Source organism: Netta rufina, assembly GCF_964035555.1.
Source record: "Netta rufina genome assembly, chromosome: 1".
Taxonomy (NCBI): Eukaryota; Metazoa; Chordata; class Aves; order Anseriformes; family Anatidae; genus Netta; species Netta rufina.
Window position 1 is genome coordinate 76,349,358 of NC_140123.1, and position 20,852 is coordinate 76,370,209.

The window sequence follows — 20,852 nt, forward strand, 5'->3', positions numbered from 1 at the left end:
ACAGCACTTCTTCTCCGCCGCTCCTTCTCGGTCACTCTCGTCCCCTGTGCTGTGGGGTCCCACCCACGGGATGCAGTCCTTGATGAACTGATCCAGCATGGGCTTCCCACAGGCAGCAGCTCTTCCAGAACTGCTCCAGATATGGGTCCGTACCACGGGGTCCATCCCTCAGGAGAAAACTGCTCCAACCTGGCTCCCCTATGGGCAGCAGCTCCTGCCAGGTCACCTGCTCCTGCGTGGGCTCCTCTCCACGGGCTACAGGTCTGGCCCGGAATCTGCTCCGGCAGGGGTCTTCCACAGGCGGCAGCCTCCGTCGGTGCAGGGCCACCTGCTCGATCGTGGTCTCCTCCACGGGCTGCAGCATGGAACCCTGCTCCACTGTGGTACTCCATGGGCTGCAGGGGGACATCCTGCTTCACCATGGTCCTCACCACAGGCCGCAGGGGACTTCTGCTCCGGTGCCTGGAGCACCTCTCCCCCTCCTTCTGCACTGGCCTTGGTGCCTGCAAGGCTGTTCCTCACTCCTCTCACTCTCCCAGCTGCTGTGTGGCGCAGCGTTTTTTTCTCTGTCTTAAATATGCTGTCACAGAGGCGCAAAACAACATCGCTTATTGGCTCAGCTCTGGAAAACAGTGGGGCCTTTACCAAACATGGGGCAGCTTCTAGATCCTTCTCACAGAAACCACCCCTATGGCCCCCTGCTACCAAAACCTTGCCACGTAAACCCACTATGCCCTGTTTAACTACCAAAAGGCCACAATGAGGTTTCCCCAGGGCCTTCTCTTCTCCTGACTGAACAACCCCAGCTCTCTCAGCCTTTCTTCACAGGCGAGGTGCTCCAGCCCTCTGATCATCTTTGTGCCCCTCCTCTGTACCTGCCCTAACAGGTCCATGTCCTTCTTGTGCTGGGGGCCCAGACCTGGATGCAGTACTCCAAATGGGGCCTCATGAGTAAACTAAATTAAAGCCAGCCTGATGTAACCCCATTTACAAGAATCCTCTGGGCCAGAGCCATCAGCCAGTTGTTTACCCATCTTATTATGCTTTTATCTAACTGCATTTTGGTCATTTTGTCCAGAAGGATGCTGTAAGAGACAGTATTGAAAGCTTTACTGAAATCCAGAAAATTACATCAGCTGGCTTCCTTCGGTCAACTAGCTGGGTGATCTTGTTGTAGAAGGAAACTAAGTTTGCTAGACATGACCTTCTCTAGTGAACCCATGCTGACTCTGACCAATGACTGTTGTCCTTTAGGTGTTTTTCAGTAAGTCCCAGGATAATCTTTTCCATAATTTTACCAGACTGAAATGAGACTGACAGGCCTGTAATTGCCAGGATCTTTCTTGCCCTTCTTGAAAACTGGGACCACATTTGCCAACTTCCAGTCAACTGGGACCCCTCCAGATTCCCAAGACCACTGAAAAACAATTGAGAGAGGTCCCGCGGTGACATCAGCCAGCTGTCTGAGTACTCTGGGATGCATCCCATCAGGCCCCTTATCAGGCCCCTTATGGGGCCTGAAGATTAATATTAATCTGTTCTTTTAAATTTGTGCCTTACGCAATGATCTTTACTCACATAAGCCTATGTATTTTTTTCTCTGAAGTCAATGTTTTTTCCTGTGTGTGAAGTATGTTTACATTATTTTAAACAACTGTGTATAGCACAGAGTTCCTGAGTCACAGATGTGAAAAGCGCATGAAAATAATTCAGCTTAAGCATAGCATAAAATATTGGCATATATAGGTCAGCTAAATTTGCTTCAAAGCTGCTTCCTTTGCATAAGAAGGCTGCTGCTAGGTAGAAGGGGAAATGTTCAGTGCATGGGGTTTGCTTAAATTATTAAAATATACATCTTGAAGAATAATTCATTAGAAGAATGAGCTACTTGGTCAATAAAGGTTCATGGCCAGTATGATCGTTTAAAAAAAGCACAGTGTGCGCTGTTAATAGGGTCTGCAGATAATGATTTTTCTTTTTTTATTTTTTTCATTTCTAGTTTGGATTATTAGGATCGAAGGAGAGTTCAGGCTGCATGGCATCACAGGATGTCACAGAATGAGAGAACAGTTAATGTTGGAAGGGACGTTTGGAGATCATCTAGTCCAAGTTCCCTGCTCACGTCAGGGTCAGCTAGAGCAGGATTTCAGGGCTGTCTCCAGCTGGGTTTTGAGTATTTCCAAAGATGAAGGGTCCCAGTATTTGACCACCTTCATGTTTATTATGTTTAAATGGAATTTCATGTGTGCTTCCATTTGTGTGCTTTTCTTCTTTTCCTGTCACTGGGCAACACGGAAAGCTCCATCCTCTTTGCACCCTCTCAGGTATTTATGCACACACATAAGATCCCCCTGACCTTCCCTGCTCTAGGATGAACAGGTCCAGCTGCCTCAGCCTTCCCTGATACGTGACGTGCTCCAGTTCACTGGTCACCATTGTGCCCTGTTGCTGTCTTCTCTCCAGCGTGTCCCTGTCTCTTGTGCTGAGGAGCCCAGAACTGGGGCCGGCACTCAGGTGTGTCTGAGCAGCACTGAGGAGAGGGCAGGGATCACATCTCCATCAGCCTGCTAGCTACACTCCTCGTAGCACAGCTCAGGATGCTGTTGGCTTTCTTTGTTGCAAGGGCACATTGCTGGTTCAGGTTGAGTTAGGCCAGCCTCCTGCTCAAGGGTGGGAAGATTCAAAGGTCTTTGAGAGCACCTGTAGATAGAGGTGCCATTAAACATGGTCGTCACTGGAAGGCTCTTGAAGATGTGTACATAGCTGTACGCTAATGGTAAGGATGGAGAGTTTTTGTTTGCTGAGAGAAAAACACATCATTGAAATGACATCCTGCCACCCAAAAATAAATACATGTTGGTCTAGTAACCATCCATGGCTGTATTATTTTTGTCTACATATGTATGATCACTGACTCTTGGGTCACGTGTGCTGCCTGTGATGTACAAAATGCTGCCCGTGAGACAAAACTCAGCTGCATTGATGATATAAAGATGCTTGTGTATTTGCTTAGCTTCTATTGCACAGGTACCCTTGTGCTAATGTAACTGGGCACTGGACAGGTATAACTGATTAAATTAAGGAATACACTTTTTTAGGAAATACATGAAAACTGTGTGTTTGAACCTGGCCTTGAAGTGTTTGTGCCTCAATTTTCTTGTTTGAAAATGAGGTTAATGCTAAGTACGGTACCTCACAGCAGGTAGTAAGAGGTTATAGTCCTAAAATGTACTGAAATGCTCTGAAGATCGACTATTAAATGTGTGCTAATACAGTATTTGACAGTATTTTTCTATTACTTTAAGATACTACTTCTGAATTTATAGGCAAATTTATGTAGGTGAATATATATAAATAAAGTATGAACGAGATGCTAACTGTGTGTTACTATTCAGGAACTGATGTTAAGACTGAGGGCAGGGATTCTTTCACCTTTTCAGCTGTATGATGGCTAGGCTTTGGAGCAGTACAAAATCCATTTTTAATTCTCATGGTTTAGCACAGATCTGATTTGTGGGCATTCAGCCCTATTTATATGATGTGTTATCCTCTTTAGGGCCAGCCTACTCAATTAGAATAAAATTACTTAAGCTTATGATCCAAATCTCTGATCAACTGGAAGTTGGTTATAGAACCAACATTTGTGACCTTTCATGAATTACTGAGGTAAGTAAGAGCCACAGTGTTATTCTAGGAGTGGAATATGTATTATAGTGACTTTCTGGATAGCAGTTCTTGAGATATTTGAGAAAAGCAGTTTTGGTTTAAATAAAAGTGTTTCCTAAAAGTCACCCCAGAATTAACATTCCTATCTACTGAGGAACTGTCTGTTACTAGATGTTGCTTGAAATCTAACATAATATACATAACCTCCCCAGCATAATATGTAAAAAGGAATGTACTGGCAAAAGGGTATAGAGATTTTCATTAAACTGCTACTCTTTTTTAAAAAAAATCTCCTCTACTTTCTGTATTTCTTCTAAATTAAGGAGGAAATGACTGTATGATTCCAGAAACAGTGAGACTGATTCTGAATATGAAATGATATTTCATAGTTGGAGGATGGATGGCTGCTGAAGAGACATATCCATTTCTTGAATAAGAACTCTATTATTATGCATAGTTTCTCACTCTGCTAGTAATCATTTATTCTCTTTGCAAATACTAAGTAGAGTTTAAGAAAATGATGATCGGCATTAGAAGACAGCCAGCTTTACTGGGTTGCAGTTCCAAAAACATGTTTTTTTAAACTTATCAAAACTATAGATCTTGAGAACGGTGAAGCTATTAGGTTAAAGGTAAATATTTTTGCCAGCTTCCTTTAAAGAAAAGCAAATTGGTTGCTAAGCTGACAGCACCTCTGTATCGTGTGAAACAATGTGCAAATACAAACCCCATTGTGTGCTTTTCTCCACAGAACAACGAATACAAACTAGCAGTATTTGACGGTCAGCTTCCCAAAATCCAAATTCCACAATGGAGAGGAAAAAATATTTTTACAGTTACGGACCTTACTGTTTTTGTCATAATTTGTTCTGGTTATATTTTCAAAAGAACGTAGTAAGCTGTACGAGGGCTATTTTTGTGTGTGTTTATATGCACAGACTTAAAAGTTATGTGACCAGATAACTACTTTACAAACACACATATAATCAATAATTTTGAATGCTTCGTGGTACAGATCAAATGGTCCTTTTGAAAACTTCTTTCTCTGTGTCTTTTACCCCTGTTGCATGACAGCAATATAAATGCCATGTAAGAAAAGCGATACTTGGTGCAGGATTTTGTAAGTTCCTGTAAGGGAAAAAAACACACTGAGTATCTTGTTCCTTTGCCATCTGCAAAACTCTGCTTACTTGGTATTTCCTTCTAGGTCACTCAACAGTTTTATACACTTGGCTGTTTTAATTTTTCTTTGGCCTGAAAGTTGCCATACAGTGCTGGATCTCAGACATGGAGCAAACATGGTGATTTTAAGTTATGTGAACATAAACCTGTGTAAATTTATTCCATAGCACGGGCTTTCGTTCTGATCAGCTGATGTCCTAGTTTTTAAAGCTTGCACAAAAACTATAGTATAGGGTTATTAAGAAAACAGGATATTGGGGGCGGAGGCAGATACTTTGCTGTGGGGGGAAGTCAAGATGGCTTTGCTTAGTGAAGCCAGCAGTGTTACACATCTTGTCAATGTACTGCTTTTCCTGATGGTTGTCCAGGCCCAGAGAAAGAAGCTGTATCTGCAGCACCGCAGTTTTGCTAATAAGCTGTGTGATGGGGACTTTCTGCCCGCACAGCTATGGCAGTTATAAATCACACTTCCTCACATCTCCAACCAGCACAGCTCTATTAGGATGTGTGTAGAGGCAGAGAGCAGAAACAATCCTGGCGCTGAAGTTCATGACTGCCCACTGAGTGTCAGCCATGGTATCCTACTTGCCACTGCTCACAGGTGTATATTACAACTGATAAAAAGAGTACAGCTTACAGAAAAAAAAAAAAAAAAAAAAAAAAAAAAAAAAAAAAATAGACTGAAGTATACAAGACTCTAAAAGCTTCTCATGCATGAATGTGATCCTTCCAATGATCCTCATCTCTTTGGATGGTTGGTTCCATGAACAGGACTGAAAGATAACAGCATCCCTTTAATTTAGAAGGAAAAGATTATTTTTTTCTTGCAGTGGCCTACTTCAAATCTTGTCCATAGTTGTATTAAAATGCTAGGTCTATGTTGACATTTATTTGAAGTTGTCAGTCTACTTACACAGAGTGACTGAAAAAGGGGGATTGTTTCAGACCTTGTTTTCAAAAGATTTTTTTGAAGTTCCTCTTTTCCATTGCTCGTGTTCTGTTTTCTGTCTGTATCGTATTTCTCTTTTTGTCAATGTTCAGCATTCAGAAAGACTTAAACAGTGAGTGCCAAGTATTGCTCATCAAAAGATCGTTTCCAAGTAGTATTAATCTTTTCCAACATATTTTCCTTCTTGAAAAAGAAAAAAAAATCTGCCAACAACATTCTTTGGCACGTAATAAAATAATTTTGGGTAGCGACATTTACTCTGAATTCTTGGCAAAAGGTGAGCAGGTCAGATATCCAAGAAAAAAGGGTGTAACGTTTAATATTAGTGAATAATCGCTTCTACAAACCTTAGGGTAACCAGGCACATTATAATGTTGGCGAATGACATAAGCTACAGCTAGGGATCCTTTCTTTGTATTTCCCAGGGGCTGGGAAAGAGCTTGTAATACAGGACACATTTCCCAGGGTTCTGGAAATAATTTTAATCATTCAGCAATCCTAATCTTAAAACAAATGTACAGGCCCTATTGTTCAGCTGATTTTTCTAAAAATATATTTCAACTGCAGTTCTTATTTTAAATTGCTAATGTGTGTCCTTGTTAAGACCTTTATGTAATTGCGAAGGTAAGTCTTCAAAACGAAGCAGACGCTGCCAAAGAGAGAGGCACTCTAGGATGTATTACTGAGAAAGAAAAAGCTCAGCTAGGAGAAGAATCTCAGTCTGCTGTGAATAATAAACAAGATGTGGCATAGGATTTTTGCCCACCCATTTTTTAACTGTTTGTAGAGTGTTACCAATGGCTGTATACACCAAACTGTTACTAGCTGCAGCTGAAGGTATTTCAGAGAAACCAGTGTCCTTTCTGTGAAAGCTCTGCGTACGTACACTGGGATTCTGTGGAGATATTTTTATGTCTGTGGTGGTTTCACCCTGCTGGGCAGCTGAGCTCAACCACAACCACTCTATCACTCCCCCACCTCTAACGCACAGGGGGAGGAAATATGATGAAAAAGGTCTCAGGGGTTGAGATAAGGACAGGGAGATCACTCACCAATTACCATCATGGGCAAAACAGACTCAGCATGGGGAGATTAATATAATTTATTGCCTATCACTAGCATACTGGAGCAGCGAGAAACTAAACGCAAACCCAAAACACCTTCCCCCCATCTGCCCTCTTCTACGTCCTCCCCCCAAGCTATTCAGGGGAACAGGGAATGGGGTCTATGGTCAGTCTCTAAATCTTTGTCTCCGCTGCTCCCTCACGGTCACTCCCAGCCCCTGCTCCACGTGGATGCCGTCCTTCCCCATCTGAGCCTGCGGGGGCTGCCCACAGGCAGCAGCTCTTCAAACACTGCTCCCACATGGCTTTGTACCATAGGGTCGATCCCCCAGGAGCAAACTGCTCTAAAATGGTACGCCACAAGCAGCAGCTCCGGCCTGGGGCCTGCTCCTGCGGGGGCTCTCCATGGGCCGCAGCCTCCTCCAGGCCACATCCACCTGCTCCACCGGGGGCTCCTCCACCCATGGGGGGGCTGCAACATGGAGATCTGCTCCATGTGGGACCCGTGGGCTGCAGGGGGACAGCCTGCTCCACCAGGGGTCTCTCCACAGGCTGCAGGGGAACTGCTGCTGCCTGCCTGGAGCACCTCCTGCCCTCCTGTTGCACTGACCTTGGGGGCTGCAAGTCTGCTTCACCCTCCTCACTCTCCCAGCTGCTGTCACGCAGCAGGTTTTTCTTCCTCTTCTTAAAATCTACTCTACCAGAGATTCAACCAGTGCCACTCCCTAGCTTGGCTCTGGTCAGCGGCAGGTCCCTTTTGGAGCCAACTGGAGCTGGCTCTGGTCTGACATGGGGCAGCTGCTGGGCTTTGCTGACAGAGGCCACTCCTGCAGACCCACCTGGTACCAAAACATTGCCACATAAACCCAAAACAAAATCTACATAGTTACATTGAGACAGAAATGTAAGGAGTAGCAAGGATAGGGATCTGTGCTACGTCTGTAAATTGCACTCAGTGCATCCCATGGAAGGGGAAATCCTGGACTGCAAAATGGCAGGTGCAGTCAAGTACTGTGAAGAACATCATTGGGTTCTTTCTCTGGGGCAATGGGCAAGAAATAATGTAAGTTACTTCAAGATGTAGACTAGCATGTGTTACGCCATGGATCAAGAAAATATGAATGTTTTATGTTAAATTGTTTACTTCTGGTTTTGAAGCCAGAAATTGCATTCTTACGTGAACCATCAGATAAGAGCATAGTGATACATGCTCTTTGCTTCTCTACACTAGCAAAACTAGATTTTCAGAAGTCTTAATTTAGCATTAATTATGTCATTTGTGCATAATTAGTATTTAGAGGAAATATTTTTCTTATTAGTCCTATTTCACTGTTCTTCAGTAGAATTTCTTTAAACTGCAGTAGTGGTGCTGTAATTTATTGCAGGTCACCATGTTGCACCATTCTTCCCTTCTTGCCTTGTTTCTTAGATAACATTCCCGAGACCCAGATGTCAAACTTCGGAAGATCTTTTTCCACTGGTTTCATCTGGTTTCTTTGGCAAGCTTTGGAGTTACTTGGGTTTGGTGTCATGGTACAGCCGTCCCCATGCAATCCCATCTTTTCCTCCTGTGTGCAATATACTTTTGACTCACTGTGCTGTGGAATGTTTCTGCTTGAAGTGTCTAAATCTCCCACAAGTTTTGCATTTACACCAATTTATGGTGATAAAGATGGCTTTCTTTCACCTCCTCATAGCCATCTTTCTTTTCCTGCAGCCTGTATAGCTGTAGTCATCTCTTAGATGCATTCTGTTCCTGTATGTATTTTACGTGAGTAGACATCTCAGCAATAGTGCCAGATGCAAGAGTACGTTAGGAAAACAGTCATTCATACAGTCAAAAGACTTGAGATTGCCAGTGGATCACGTTGTAGCAGTTACACATTGGTTCCACCAAGCTAGAAGTTTTAATCATGTGCACAGCTTTGCCTACTTTCATATCCTGTACCTGCCAAATACTTTATAAGAGAACAGTAAGAGAACATCTTCAGAGATGAGAATTGGAAGAGTTAGTATTGGGAATTTCCATAAAGAAAGATAGCACAGTATTAGAGAAATCAGCAAAATAGGAAATGTTGATTATTTAACAGTGCACCTGGAGATAGTTAAATTGATATAGAAAATGGTGACAGATAGTTTATGTCTTTTTTTTTTTTCCTATCTATCTCTTAAGGTAATAACATCAGTAATTTAGTGATCTCAGGAAACTGAACCTAAGATTCTTGCATTTGAAAATGTCAGTCTGGTCTGCTTGAGTGAAAGAAATCAGAAAATTTATTAAAGGAAATGGCACAGACCTCCATATGAAATCTCACTGGTTTTCTGGACAGAAGGCCACACCGGTCATGAGTTGTACAAAGATTTGTAAGAACAGGTTATTACTTGTACTCAGTGTTTGGATAGAGGCTATTCCTCATACAGATGTCTGAGATGTGTGTCAAAGACAATTTGACATTCATAATTCTTTATTCTCTGTTTCATTCTACAGTAACAAATGTTTCAGTGAAGAATCACATAGTATGAATAATTAATCTGAGTAATTTGGAAATACCTTTGAGAGAAAATATTTTTTAAAATAAAAAAATGAACAGTATATTAAGTGAATTTTACAAGGAAAAAAAAAAACCGGTTAGTTCACAAACAGAAGAATTGCACAGTATTCAGTAGACAGCTTAACTATTGCCAATTATGGCCTCTCAAGTAACCAGCTAAGACTGAAATACTTGGGAAAGTGTTGCTTCTGCAGACCCTTTTTTGCCACTCTGCTTGCCTGCACAGATGCAGCAGTAAGTGCTGTAGCTATTGCACTTTAAGGTCGCAGTTTAAACAAGGCTGCTTTTTACGATGCTAAAGGAATCCAAAAATGAAGGGAGCACTTAGGGAATGTCAGTCAGTTTAATCTATCATAGCCAGATCAAGTAGCATGGGGAATACTCAGCAGCACCCCATTTGTGTGCTTAAAAGGAGGAATCCTTAACCCTCAGACCAGGTGAGGCACATCTCTGGAGAAGGCAAGACTTTCTCTGGGCTGCATGGTAACCCAGCTCTCTCTCCTGTGCCTGCATTTGGTAGGCATCGCTGCTGTGAGCCAGGCATATTGTAAATGATCAAAATTATGTAGCCTGTAGATCAAATCAGCACACAAAGAGCAGTGTTACGTTCGTTAAACAAAAACTCATCCTTCTATGATCAGTGGCAAATGCTGTGTTAAGAGGAGGCCATTTTTAACTGAAAAAGGAGCAGCCAAGGGGAAGAAAAAAAAAACAAAAAACAAAAAACAAAAAACACACAACAGCTCTATCATCTCTATTTTCGCAGTTACAGCAAAATCTATCAGTGAAATTTTGTAAAACAGCCCTACATATGCATTTTTTGGCACTGCCTGGGGCAAGAATTCCCAAATGACTGTGTATGTACCACTGATAGTATATACAGACACCTCGATGTGGGAAGAGATACAGCGCAGAACCAGGATCTGTTATCACTGTCTGTACAGAAGTGCAGGAATCTCTAAATGAGGAGTTTCAAGTCAAAAACATTTGCATAACATTTTTTTATTTAGTGGGGTTCATTAAAGTTATTTTTTTTCTGCATTCATTATGTCCTCTGTGCTTTTATGCTCTGTAAAATCTTTCAAGACCAACTGTCCAGCAGCTGATACATCACCTTCCTTTAAGGTGATCATACGAAGTTCTGCAGGTAACCCACTGTTCATCTGGATGTTTGTTCATGTATGATAATATTTTAAACATTGTATTTTGGACAGTTTGTGTTTTCCCATCTTTTCTCTAGATTGAGGCAGGAAAGACCGTGAAGCCATCCTCTCAAGTCTGCTGAATGATGACATTTAGGGTAGCAGTCCCGTCACTTCAGAAGTGACTCACTGGTCTCACTGGTGCAAAAGCAGTTCAGGATGTGGCCGTGGTCTCTCCCCTTCAGCTCTTTGTGTTCACATCTTCAATCTTAAAAACTCAGAGTCTCATAGCATATGTCCTCAAAGGATTTACAACATTAAGACTTCAGTTATTGGTGCTATTTGGGTATAAATCAATGTTTTATAGAGTGATTGTTATAATCACTGGACTGAGAGAATTTATGAGAAGTGATGCATATGGTGGACACAGATCTGCAACTTCCTTCTTTCATTCATTTCCCTGCGACTGCAGCATCTCGAGTTTTGGTCTGCTGGAGTTGCATATCGTCCCTGTCACATCTGTCCCTAAGATTCCCGTTTGCTGAGCACGTTCTCCTGCTGTTCTCGCTCCCTGACTGCCTTGACAGCCTGCACAGTCACCAAGGGGGTGGTGTGCTGGTTTCTTGGCTTTGTGCTTCCTAATGTGGTTTCATGAACTTCAGAAGGAGGGCCAAGTTAACATTTGTAACACAAGCATTTAAATAGCTAGCATTTAAAAGAAACTTGCCTTCGTTTAATAGAAATCACCTTTTTATATGACTGAACTATAAAGAGCTGCAACATCACTATATAATTCAGTGCACTCGCACACAGAGCCCCGAAGAGAACTGATGACATCTGGTAACTATAAAAGTGAAGCTCAAGTGATTCTTCAGTGTTATCAGGAACCTGACGTGGGTACAGCTTCATTCAGGATTTTCTTAACTGTGTGTGACTTTTAAAATCCATGTACTTTCATGTTGCATTATATAAATTCTATGTTTTATCAGGATACAAGAAATTGGGAGATAATTAGCTATCAGTTGTTTGTTTGAGTTATTTCTTGGTGTTTGCTTTTCTTTTAAATACCATGTTAGGACCATGCTATGTCAGGATTTTTCCAAGAGGAGTGAGGAACACAGTGTCCAGCGGCACCCACTTAAGCAGTTCCACTCTGTTGATTTTCAGTACTTTGATCTTACCAGATAAGATTTTGGGAAAATTTGTCACAACTGCTGGAGATGTGAGTGAGATTGCTATTCCGTGAGAACACAGCCAAGAGTTTTGTGTTTTGTCATCTCTTGAATGCTTTGGTAACGGTTTCTTATCATGGAGAAAAACAGTCAAATGAAAGGATTCATTTCAATAACACCTCTAGGTTTTGTGCTGAGAAGTCCCTTTTCCCACACGCAGTCAGGTGAGAGGTGTTGCTCTTCAGGGATGTGGCAACTGGCCGAAGAGGTTAGCTGTATGCAACATTAACCCGTCTGCTGGCAAAGATGTGACTTGAAATGAGATGTGACAGGAGCCAGCTAAAAGTCTGCAAGATACCAAATGTACTAATGACAGGTATAAAGTCATAGCTAAAATTAAGGCTGCTGTAGATCCACAGTGATGGCTATCCACTTTTTTACCATATGTATGTTGTTGGCCATTTTTATGCTACCTGCCTGTTGATCAAATCAGAGACCATTCTACAAAATTCTGAGCTACCAGCTCACAGATAAGCTACTGTCTCTCTAAGCAGTGAAATTCAGTGCTTCTGGACAACAGCTTAATTATCTGAGTCTTCTGCATTTTTAAGTAGATTGGCTGATTAATCCGTCATGCCTTTTAAAGTCCACTGCTTTTCAAGAAGGTGTTATTACTGTTGTTGTTTAATTTAAATACACATAAATATACATTAAGCAGGATCTGTTTCCCTAATTCTGATTAGTTGCATGCCGTATATGTATACATACATAGAGATCTCAGTGTTCAGCCATCAAACCCTAGGTCTCCCTGACTCAGGCTGTGTATGCTCAATGCTCGATTTCTTTCTTGTTGTGGTACCCAGAAATGTGCTTAGATGTTCTGCAGAACAAATAACAAGGCAAAAGCACTGCCCTGCAGATCTTACAGTCTATTTTGGATGCAGCAGGAGGTCTAGCAGCTCATAAACTAGACCACAAGACATTAAGAGCAAGACAGAGTAAGAGGGGTCCAGGGATTAGATGAATGATGCTGCAATTTTTCAGGTTTTTTTTCTTTTTTTTTTTTTTTCCCTATGCTTTGTTTTCGTTCTTTGTAATCATTTGTAAGTTTGCTGACACTTTCTAAAAGGTGTCCCCAAACATCCCAAAAATCTGGGGAAGTACTAGGAAGGGGAGGCATGGTAGGGAAAGGAGAGGACAGAGGCTGTTACATGGAAGAGAAGAAAAACAGCGTCGAAATAAAATGTGTAGGGGAAGAGAATCGCGGAGAAATACGTACCTCAGTTTTCACACGTGGGAGGCATTCTTTTTCTTTGTTTTTGCTGCCTGCGAGCGTAATTGAGCTGGTTGCAAAAAGAGCCTTGAAAACAGTTTGAGAGAGGGAGAGAAAGCAGTGCTGTGGAGCAAGCCCCAAATCCCGTCCGCCAGCCCACACACAATCGGACACTGCAGTGATACGGGGGAAATCCCTTAACGGACAAAACTATAAATGAAACCACTGTTGACAAGGGGAAGCGGCATAGCTATATTTAACGGAAGTATTTTCATTTGTGAGCTGCCTTCTTTTTCTTCTTTTTTTTTTTTTTTTTTTTTCCTCTTGTCTGGTCGGTGGAGACTGCTAGGGCTCTTCCTGTTCGAGACAGCGCATGGGTGGTTTCCCCAAGGCTTTTAATGTTAGATTAATGCTCTGGAGACAGCGTGGTGATAAATGGGTTCCTACGGTTATATCTACATCCTGTGCTCCCTTCCCCCCGCATCGCCTGCGCGCGGTCCGCCTGCGGCGCCTGCCTTCGGACGCTCGAGCCGGTCCTCGTGGCAATGACAGCACAGCTCCCAAAAATTGATCCACTTCGAGACCAGTTACGTCTAGGCCAACAACAAAAATGAAATGTCAAAAAGAAAGAATTATGGTTGAAGGGAGGGCCGCCAAATTGGGCCATCATCTGCTCTTTTGATCATTGCTGATCCCGATTAATTACTCTTGCTGTTACTGTTCACTTTCAGAAAACGGGTTTGCGGGAGAGGCCTTTCTGTTGTTGCGTGTTTTAATGGCAGCGCTCTGCATGTCGTGTTAGCGATAAATGTGGTGACCAGAGGATTTGAAACCTCTTCCCTTGCACAAGAGAGCGGCTTCCCTGCATGAGCTGCGTCGGGGCCCTGATTTTGTACAGCCTGCGCGCTGACAGGGGTTTGAGTCTATAGCCTCAGGAAGCACCGATACGAAAGCGTAGAAAGGAAGATGAAGATCCGAGTCATTTTTATTATTAGCTGGCCTTGCCCTTGCGGTGACTCATATTTTTTCATGTTTGTGTTTTGGTTTTCAGTCAGCCGGCTCTCCTCTCCTCCGTGTGCATTGCCATTTCCATGTGACGCCGCCTGCCCACGAGACGAGGCATGTGGGGAGGGGGACAGGACAGGACAGGACAGGCGGCAGCAGGGGCACCAGGATGGCTCTCGTTAACCTCCAGGTCGCCTGCAGCCCGCCCGCCTTCCCCCATTTATGCTGCAGCGTCTTTCTGATCTTGAGGCAGGATTATTTTTAGATCGTGAAGGTGTATCTGGCTGGTGCGTTCAGATTTCATGTCATGGCTTCCTTTTCCTGCTCTCAGGTTTCTCCCACTCGGCCTTCACGTTCGGTATCGAGAGCCACATCAGTCAGTCCAACATCAACGGAACACTAGTGCCACCTGCTGCACTCATCTCCATCCTCCAGAAAGGGCTCCAGTATGTGGAGGCTGAGATCAGCATCAACGAAGTAAGTATAAGTACCCCCATCGCCACCACAGCCCCTCACATCCATGCCTGGGGACTACTGAGATGGCCGACCAGCATGCTGGAGGTCGCCCAGCGATGCCCCTCGACAGCCAGATGCACCAGCCACCCATCCTCAGTTTCTGTCCATTTGGTGCCCTTTTATACCTCAACCCTGTTCTGCCCTACCACGTGCAAACTCTGGGACACGTTGCACAGTTTTCTGCTGTGGCACTGAGGCCCCCGTTGCGTTGCTTAAATGGGTTTTGTGGTGTTTCAACTACCTCAGTCAGCAAGCCAGGGGTGCGCAGATTCCTGCAACAAACAGGAAAATGTGTCTGCATTTACAGCCTTGTGTTTTCAAGGTGACAGCAGAATTTGACAGGAAAAACGTGCAATACCGCTTAAAACTTCAGTCCCTGACAGCTATTAGAAGACAGTGCTGCTTGCATGCCGTGAGGAGCCTGACTAAAAATCCACTGAAGTCACTGGACCTTTCTGATATCAGTTACTTTGGCTCAGATCGTACGAAGACCAGGCAGCATCCCTCAACGGACATGCCAAAACAATTGTGTGCAAATTCTAACCCTGCCTGGGTCATTGGTTGTGTGCATTGTGTGAGCAGCCACAAAGTGTCCCTGTTCACACTGAACTGCAAGGGGAAGCAAAAGGGGCATGTAGCAGAAGCCAGGATTTTTGCCCTGACAACCTTAAAGGCACAATACTTCAAGAGGGAGGGGAGCATGACAGATAAGCAAGTGCTGCCTTAGGAAATATTTACCACAGGTATTTGTATTTGTCAGATATCTGTAATAAATATTAATACATAAAAATACATGGAAAGCTATTGTCTTTTCCTCTATAGCTGAATGTAGAATGAACGACATGGGTGAGAACAAAGGAATATAAAGTAGATAAAAGGCTGTGTTTATAATGTGTGGTTTGGAAACTCGTTTGTTTTTATCACTAACATTCTATATTGTTTTCTCTTTATGACTCGATACCATGTTTAAGAGTTGTGTATGTATTGTTTTTAATTGGGGCAATGACACTTGACATTCGTGCCAAGCTGCACTTTGATGCAGTTGTAATAACAAAGCAGTGTGAGGAATCTGTCTCAATTTGCTACTACTTAACATTTTGCCCTGTGCCTGATATTAGAGCTACACAGTTAGAGACTCACCAGGAAAAGCACCTATTGGTTCAGGTTGTACAAAAGGTATAAGGCCCTACTCCTGTGAATTCAGCTTCAGAACTGGCCTCAATTGAGAGAATAATCTAAAAATGCATGTGTTGTCACACTTGTATTTATTTTGCTTTCGTAGGGGTTTGATTCTGTTCAAATTCATGGTTGTAAGTACCGTACAGCAAAACAAAAGCCGTTCTTTCTACAGTCTGCATGCCAATTAAGGCTACAAATCTACTTCTATGTGTATATTCCTTAAGAGTGGCAAGTAATCAGTGAGTTTATAAATTATGTGTACGAAATTAAAGTATTGTTTGTGATTTGTGAAAGGACAGTTATGGAAATACTCCAGTGAGCAATTTTACAGTTAAAAATGTAAGATGCCAAAATTCATTGGCAAACATTTTTTTCCTCATAGTGTAGCAAGGACTTGAGCCAGGATTCAAATAAATGGCTATAGAGACATTTGCATAAAAAATGTTGAGGAGAAAGAGAACTTACATTTGTCTTCTCTAATGACTCTTTCCTCTTTTTTCCTCCCCATAAGGAAACAAATATGTGTTATTTTAACAATGTAATTGTAAGGGATAATTCAATGAGTAGTCCAACAGAAGCAGACTACTAAGCCAAACTGTTATTTTTCCTTATTAGTTATTGGTATCTCTTGAAAATGATTTTGTTTCCCAGCTGCCTCATCTGTCCATATCCAAACCTTATGTGCTGTTCCTAAAACCCAAATCTTTCACTGCTGAGTCTTGTTTATTTCAATTAGATGGAGTTTGCAGAAGGTCAGTAAAATGCCGCAGTATAGAGCCTTCTAAAACATTTTTCCCATAATTATGGTGACAGGAAAGTGAAAGCGAAGGAAATCTAAGTAGATACAGTAGTTGTTAACCCAAGCCTGCATTACGTCTTTAACCCTTAAAGGTTAACTCAATTGGTTGTTAAACCTGAAGCCTAATTTACAGAAATTAAAATGAGAGTTGTAACTACTGTTAATGGAACTGGGGAAAACCAGGAAAAATGATGGTAAATAAGTCCTGTACAGTCAGCTACAACTGGTGGTACTGGGCTGGTGAATGTGATATAAGAAACCAGTGAATTTGCACATACACTTGTTTTGCCTGAGACTCGTTATTCGTCTACTGCTTCCAGTCATATGTCCCTGCTAGTGCAGGAAGACAAACCATGAACCAAGGTCTGTCTCTGTATGGCTTTGTAATGGCTTTAGCTATCGCTGGTTTTGTCAAAATACTAAAGAAAGAGACACTTTCTGTCACTGAGACAATTTATTTTCATAGCATAATATTTTTGCTTCTGTAAAGAGTTCAGATGCCTGACTCTTTCTGTAAAGTTCCAATAACTTACCCCTTCACAGAGCAGATCTCTGAGTACCACCATGGTGCATCTGAGAGAGGGCTGCTCTGTAGAGTTGTGGCGCAGTTGGTTAGGTCGAACCGCAGTGTCTTCTCCCAGCCTAGTTTTGCTCCTTTATAGCATTGCCTCTTTGCCAACCTCAGTGGTGGGGATCCTAAACCTGCAATTTGACTTCGGCTCGTTTTCCCCGCAGGATGGTACAGTATTTGACGGCAGGCCAATAGAATCACTGTCTCTGATAGACGCGGTGATGCCTGATGTTGTACAGACCCGGCAGCAAGCATTCAGAGAGAAACTAGCTCAGCAACAAGCCAGTGCAGCGGCAGCAGCGGCAGCAACGGCAGCAACAGCGGGAGCAACGACGACTGCTGTTTCCCAGCAGAACACACCAAAGAACGGAGAAGCCACTGTGAATGGAGAGGAGAATGGGGCACATGCAATAAGTAAGCCAACCCCTGCAGCTGCTTTCCTCTGCTGGGGTAGATTTGATTTTGAATAACCGTCTTGTACTCAGTTGGGGTCTGTAAGGTGCTGGAACTCGGGGGAATTACTTCAGGAGGATGGGGTATTTCTGGAAAAGCTTCTGCGTAAACCTCACATTTCCTGTCACAATGCTGTGTTTTGCTGGTGTGCTCTCAGAATCCAAAATCCTCAGATACCTTCAGAAGTGCAAGTTGAATCCAGTGTCATCAAATGGAGTAGAGCTAGAGAGAGGTGGCTTGAGAGGCTGGGACCTACAAGCCATATTTGTGTAAATAAAGCAAGGCCAAAGCATAGCCTTGAGCACTAACTACCCTGTGATGATCCATAGCCTTACTGTCATGGTCTTTGGCACAGATTGGCCTATCCTTTCTTATACAGCATGGCCAAAAACAGGGTAGAGGCTTGTATGAGCCAAGGACCACTCCCAGCAGACAGTTTGGAAGCAGTCAACTTGCTTTTAAGGCACAGAGGATAGATTTCATTGCCTTTTTATTTCACAGCACATGCTTAGTCATCCAGTCTACTGCAGGAATCTAAGTGAAGGTCCTACCTTCCCTGGGCTTCCTTAGTCTATGGGAACAGTCAGTCCTCATGAGCTCTGAATTCACCTTTGTTTTACTGGTGACAGACTGAGCTCATGTCCTAGACATCTAACGTTAGGCATATAAAACAAGGAGTGCACGTAGCTGTGGGTGTAGCTAAATCTCGATGGCTGTGCTAACATTGCGGAGCAGATGTGATTCATGGTTCTGGTTTCTGTGTGCAAGCCATATTAGGGCACTGGGTAACATCTGAAATGAAACCTCCATGCATGATTTCCTTCAGAAAAAATGCTAGAAGAACGTGCCTGGCAGGTTTTGTAGGAAACCCCAAGAGCTCTTTGGCTTAGACAAATAACAGGTCAAGACTGCTGTCACGTAACAGATTTTCTTTGTTCTGCAGTGTAGATGCCTTTATCAGTCTCTGTCTTCTCTTCGACCTGAATAGGTTCCTCTACGGGTCAGTGAGAAAAATGCTTTCAAACCAGGTTTTTCTTCAGAGAATTCCAGTTAGACAGGATGGTTTTCCTCAATAACACTGAAAGGATTTAAATTACATTTGCTTTTGAGAAAGCATTTTTTTAAGTTCTGAAAAATTCCAAAATGCTACCTGTTTTTAGACCGTGAAACGTTAACGTTTTACTTGAAGCTGATCCTTTGTCTTGAAATTGAACCTACTTCATATACAAAGGGGTACAAACAGAAATGAAAGTACTTTTAAATGTATCAAGTGCTGAAATTTGTTTTTGTTGACCCTTTCCTTCAGCCCACTGGTAAAAAATTTCGGGGAACATTTTCCTGTCTCAGGACAGAAAACAAATTCTGAAGGCAGAAAACCAATTACCAGATCATCACAAATGCAGAACCTCTCAGACTTACTTCCTCTGATCTGAAGAAGCACACATGGTATTGTGTTAAAAAAAGGAGAGCCTTGCAGATCAGTTCAGATGTGTGACCGCGCTGTAAACCTCAGTCTCTCAGATCTGCCATGTTATTATTAGAAATAATTATTCTCGCAGTGGTTTTTAATGGGAGTTTCACACACATTTGCAGACCTTTCTTGGAGTACCGAGGAGGAAAAGTCCCATATGACTTTGTATCATCTAAGAGCTCTGTCTGGAGCAGGATGCAAGAGCAGGACATGGGTGTTGTCCAGCAGTTTCACAGAGGCAGGATCCATGTCAACCAATGAGACAGGCTACCCGACTGCAAATTTCAAAGCACTGATGTGGCTATGGAGCCTGCCGGGCAGACAAGTTAACAGAGCAGTGGCAGTGGGAAGACAAAAGGCTCTTCAGGAGTAGCTGGCCAGGTGGCACGTCTTGTTGGCAGCTGCTGTTGTGCCACCTGGTCATCGTGGACAAAGAGGTGAGGTCTGCAGTTTATGGAGAAGGAGGCTTCAGAGAGAAACTGCTGAGAAATCCAGGGACAGCTGACTCTCTGATCTGTGTCTCCTTTGCCTTGGGAGGACCATAACCTTTCTGTCTGAGTCACTCAGAGGATGTCGGCAAGGTCGTGTAGCACAGCTGCAGGCTGAGGATTATGCATGGGAGATACGTACAGAGCTGCACAACTAACATTCTCACCTTTGAGCGGACCTGTGCAAACTGCAAGAGATCTTCCTCAGTAATGATCAGAAACCACTAGAAATAAGGACTAGCAGATCTAGCTGGCATAGATCTGTTTATTGCATAGGTCTGGTTAGTGATCTTATGCTTACATTTCCTTCTTTTATGGTAAAATTAAAAAAAAATATGATTTAACAAAAAGGCAATGCCCGTCCATTTTATTGCTTACACATGGCAAACTGTATATCCAGCCTTACCGTCTCCCTTATCACTGTGTCTAGAAAGTCTGCTCAGTTTGGGATGTACTAAGAAGAACGATCTGGCAAGAGCTTAGGAGAAAAGGTTTAGGATAGGTTCAGAAGAAGGTTAAGATGGGAGATAAGATGGGTAAGATGGAAGCTGGGAAACCTACTGGGTAAGAAAGACTGCTGATATGAAAGAGGTGAGAGTCTTCCCAAACCTTAATTTCCACTGTTGCTGGATTCCACAGGACTGGTATATACTGGGATGGCCTTGGGGAGTGTGCTGGTCCTCAGGCATAGTCTGGAAGTCACCCATGTCAACCTGTCGTAAAAAGGTGGGGTGGGGAGCAGGTGGAGGAGCTGTCTGGAAGTTACCTTTTTTGCATTTTTTCTGACACGGAGTTCTCCTTAACGCTACAAGTTTCCCAAAAAAGCATTAATATATTTAATATAGTATAATATATTTTTATGTAGTATAAGTAATATGATAGGTTCATTTGATTTAAGAAAAGGAGAGACAGGAAAAATCTTATACTAACAAAGCTTTTGTTATGAGATGTAAAGATGCAGATTTAAAAAAAAAAAAAAAAAAAAAAAAACAGGTAAAATTGCTACCCTCTTATGCAGCTTCCTGAATAATGTTTTCAGTTTTGAGTCACTTTAAAAATTAGTTTAAAAAAAAAAAAAAGAGGCATTTAGAAATGGAGCCAAACTTTGGGTTGTTTTCCAACTCAAATATTTTTTACTGTCATTTGTTTCATTATATTTGCAAGGATTGGCTTGGGTTTAAGAAAAATAAAGCTCTGGAAAAAAGACTGAACCCAGTTCCTTTATTGTAACTACAGCCATAAAGAACAACTTCAATGAATGGCCTGTCAAAGATTTAAGTCAAAAAACATTTCCTGAGAAAAATCAGGGTTAGCACTGGTAAGATCTTAAAAATACATATTATTTTTTTCATTTGCTGGAAAAAAAAAAA

At 42.5% G+C, this 20,852-nt stretch overlaps 1 protein-coding gene across 4 annotated transcripts in view; it reads left to right on the forward strand.

Annotated features, from left to right (window-relative positions):
• Positions 1-20,852, forward strand: part of TBL1X (transducin beta like 1 X-linked) — a 200,013-nt gene that overhangs the window by 147,529 nt on the left and 31,632 nt on the right. For all 4 annotated transcript variants that reach the window (XM_084289294.1, XM_084289296.1, XM_084289293.1 and 1 more), the window contains exons 5-6: positions 14,337-14,482; positions 17,235-17,484. In XM_084289294.1, the coding sequence (XP_084145420.1) occupies positions 14,337-14,482; positions 17,235-17,484 (396 nt within the window). The remainder of the gene's footprint in view (positions 1-14,336; positions 14,483-17,234; positions 17,485-20,852) is intronic.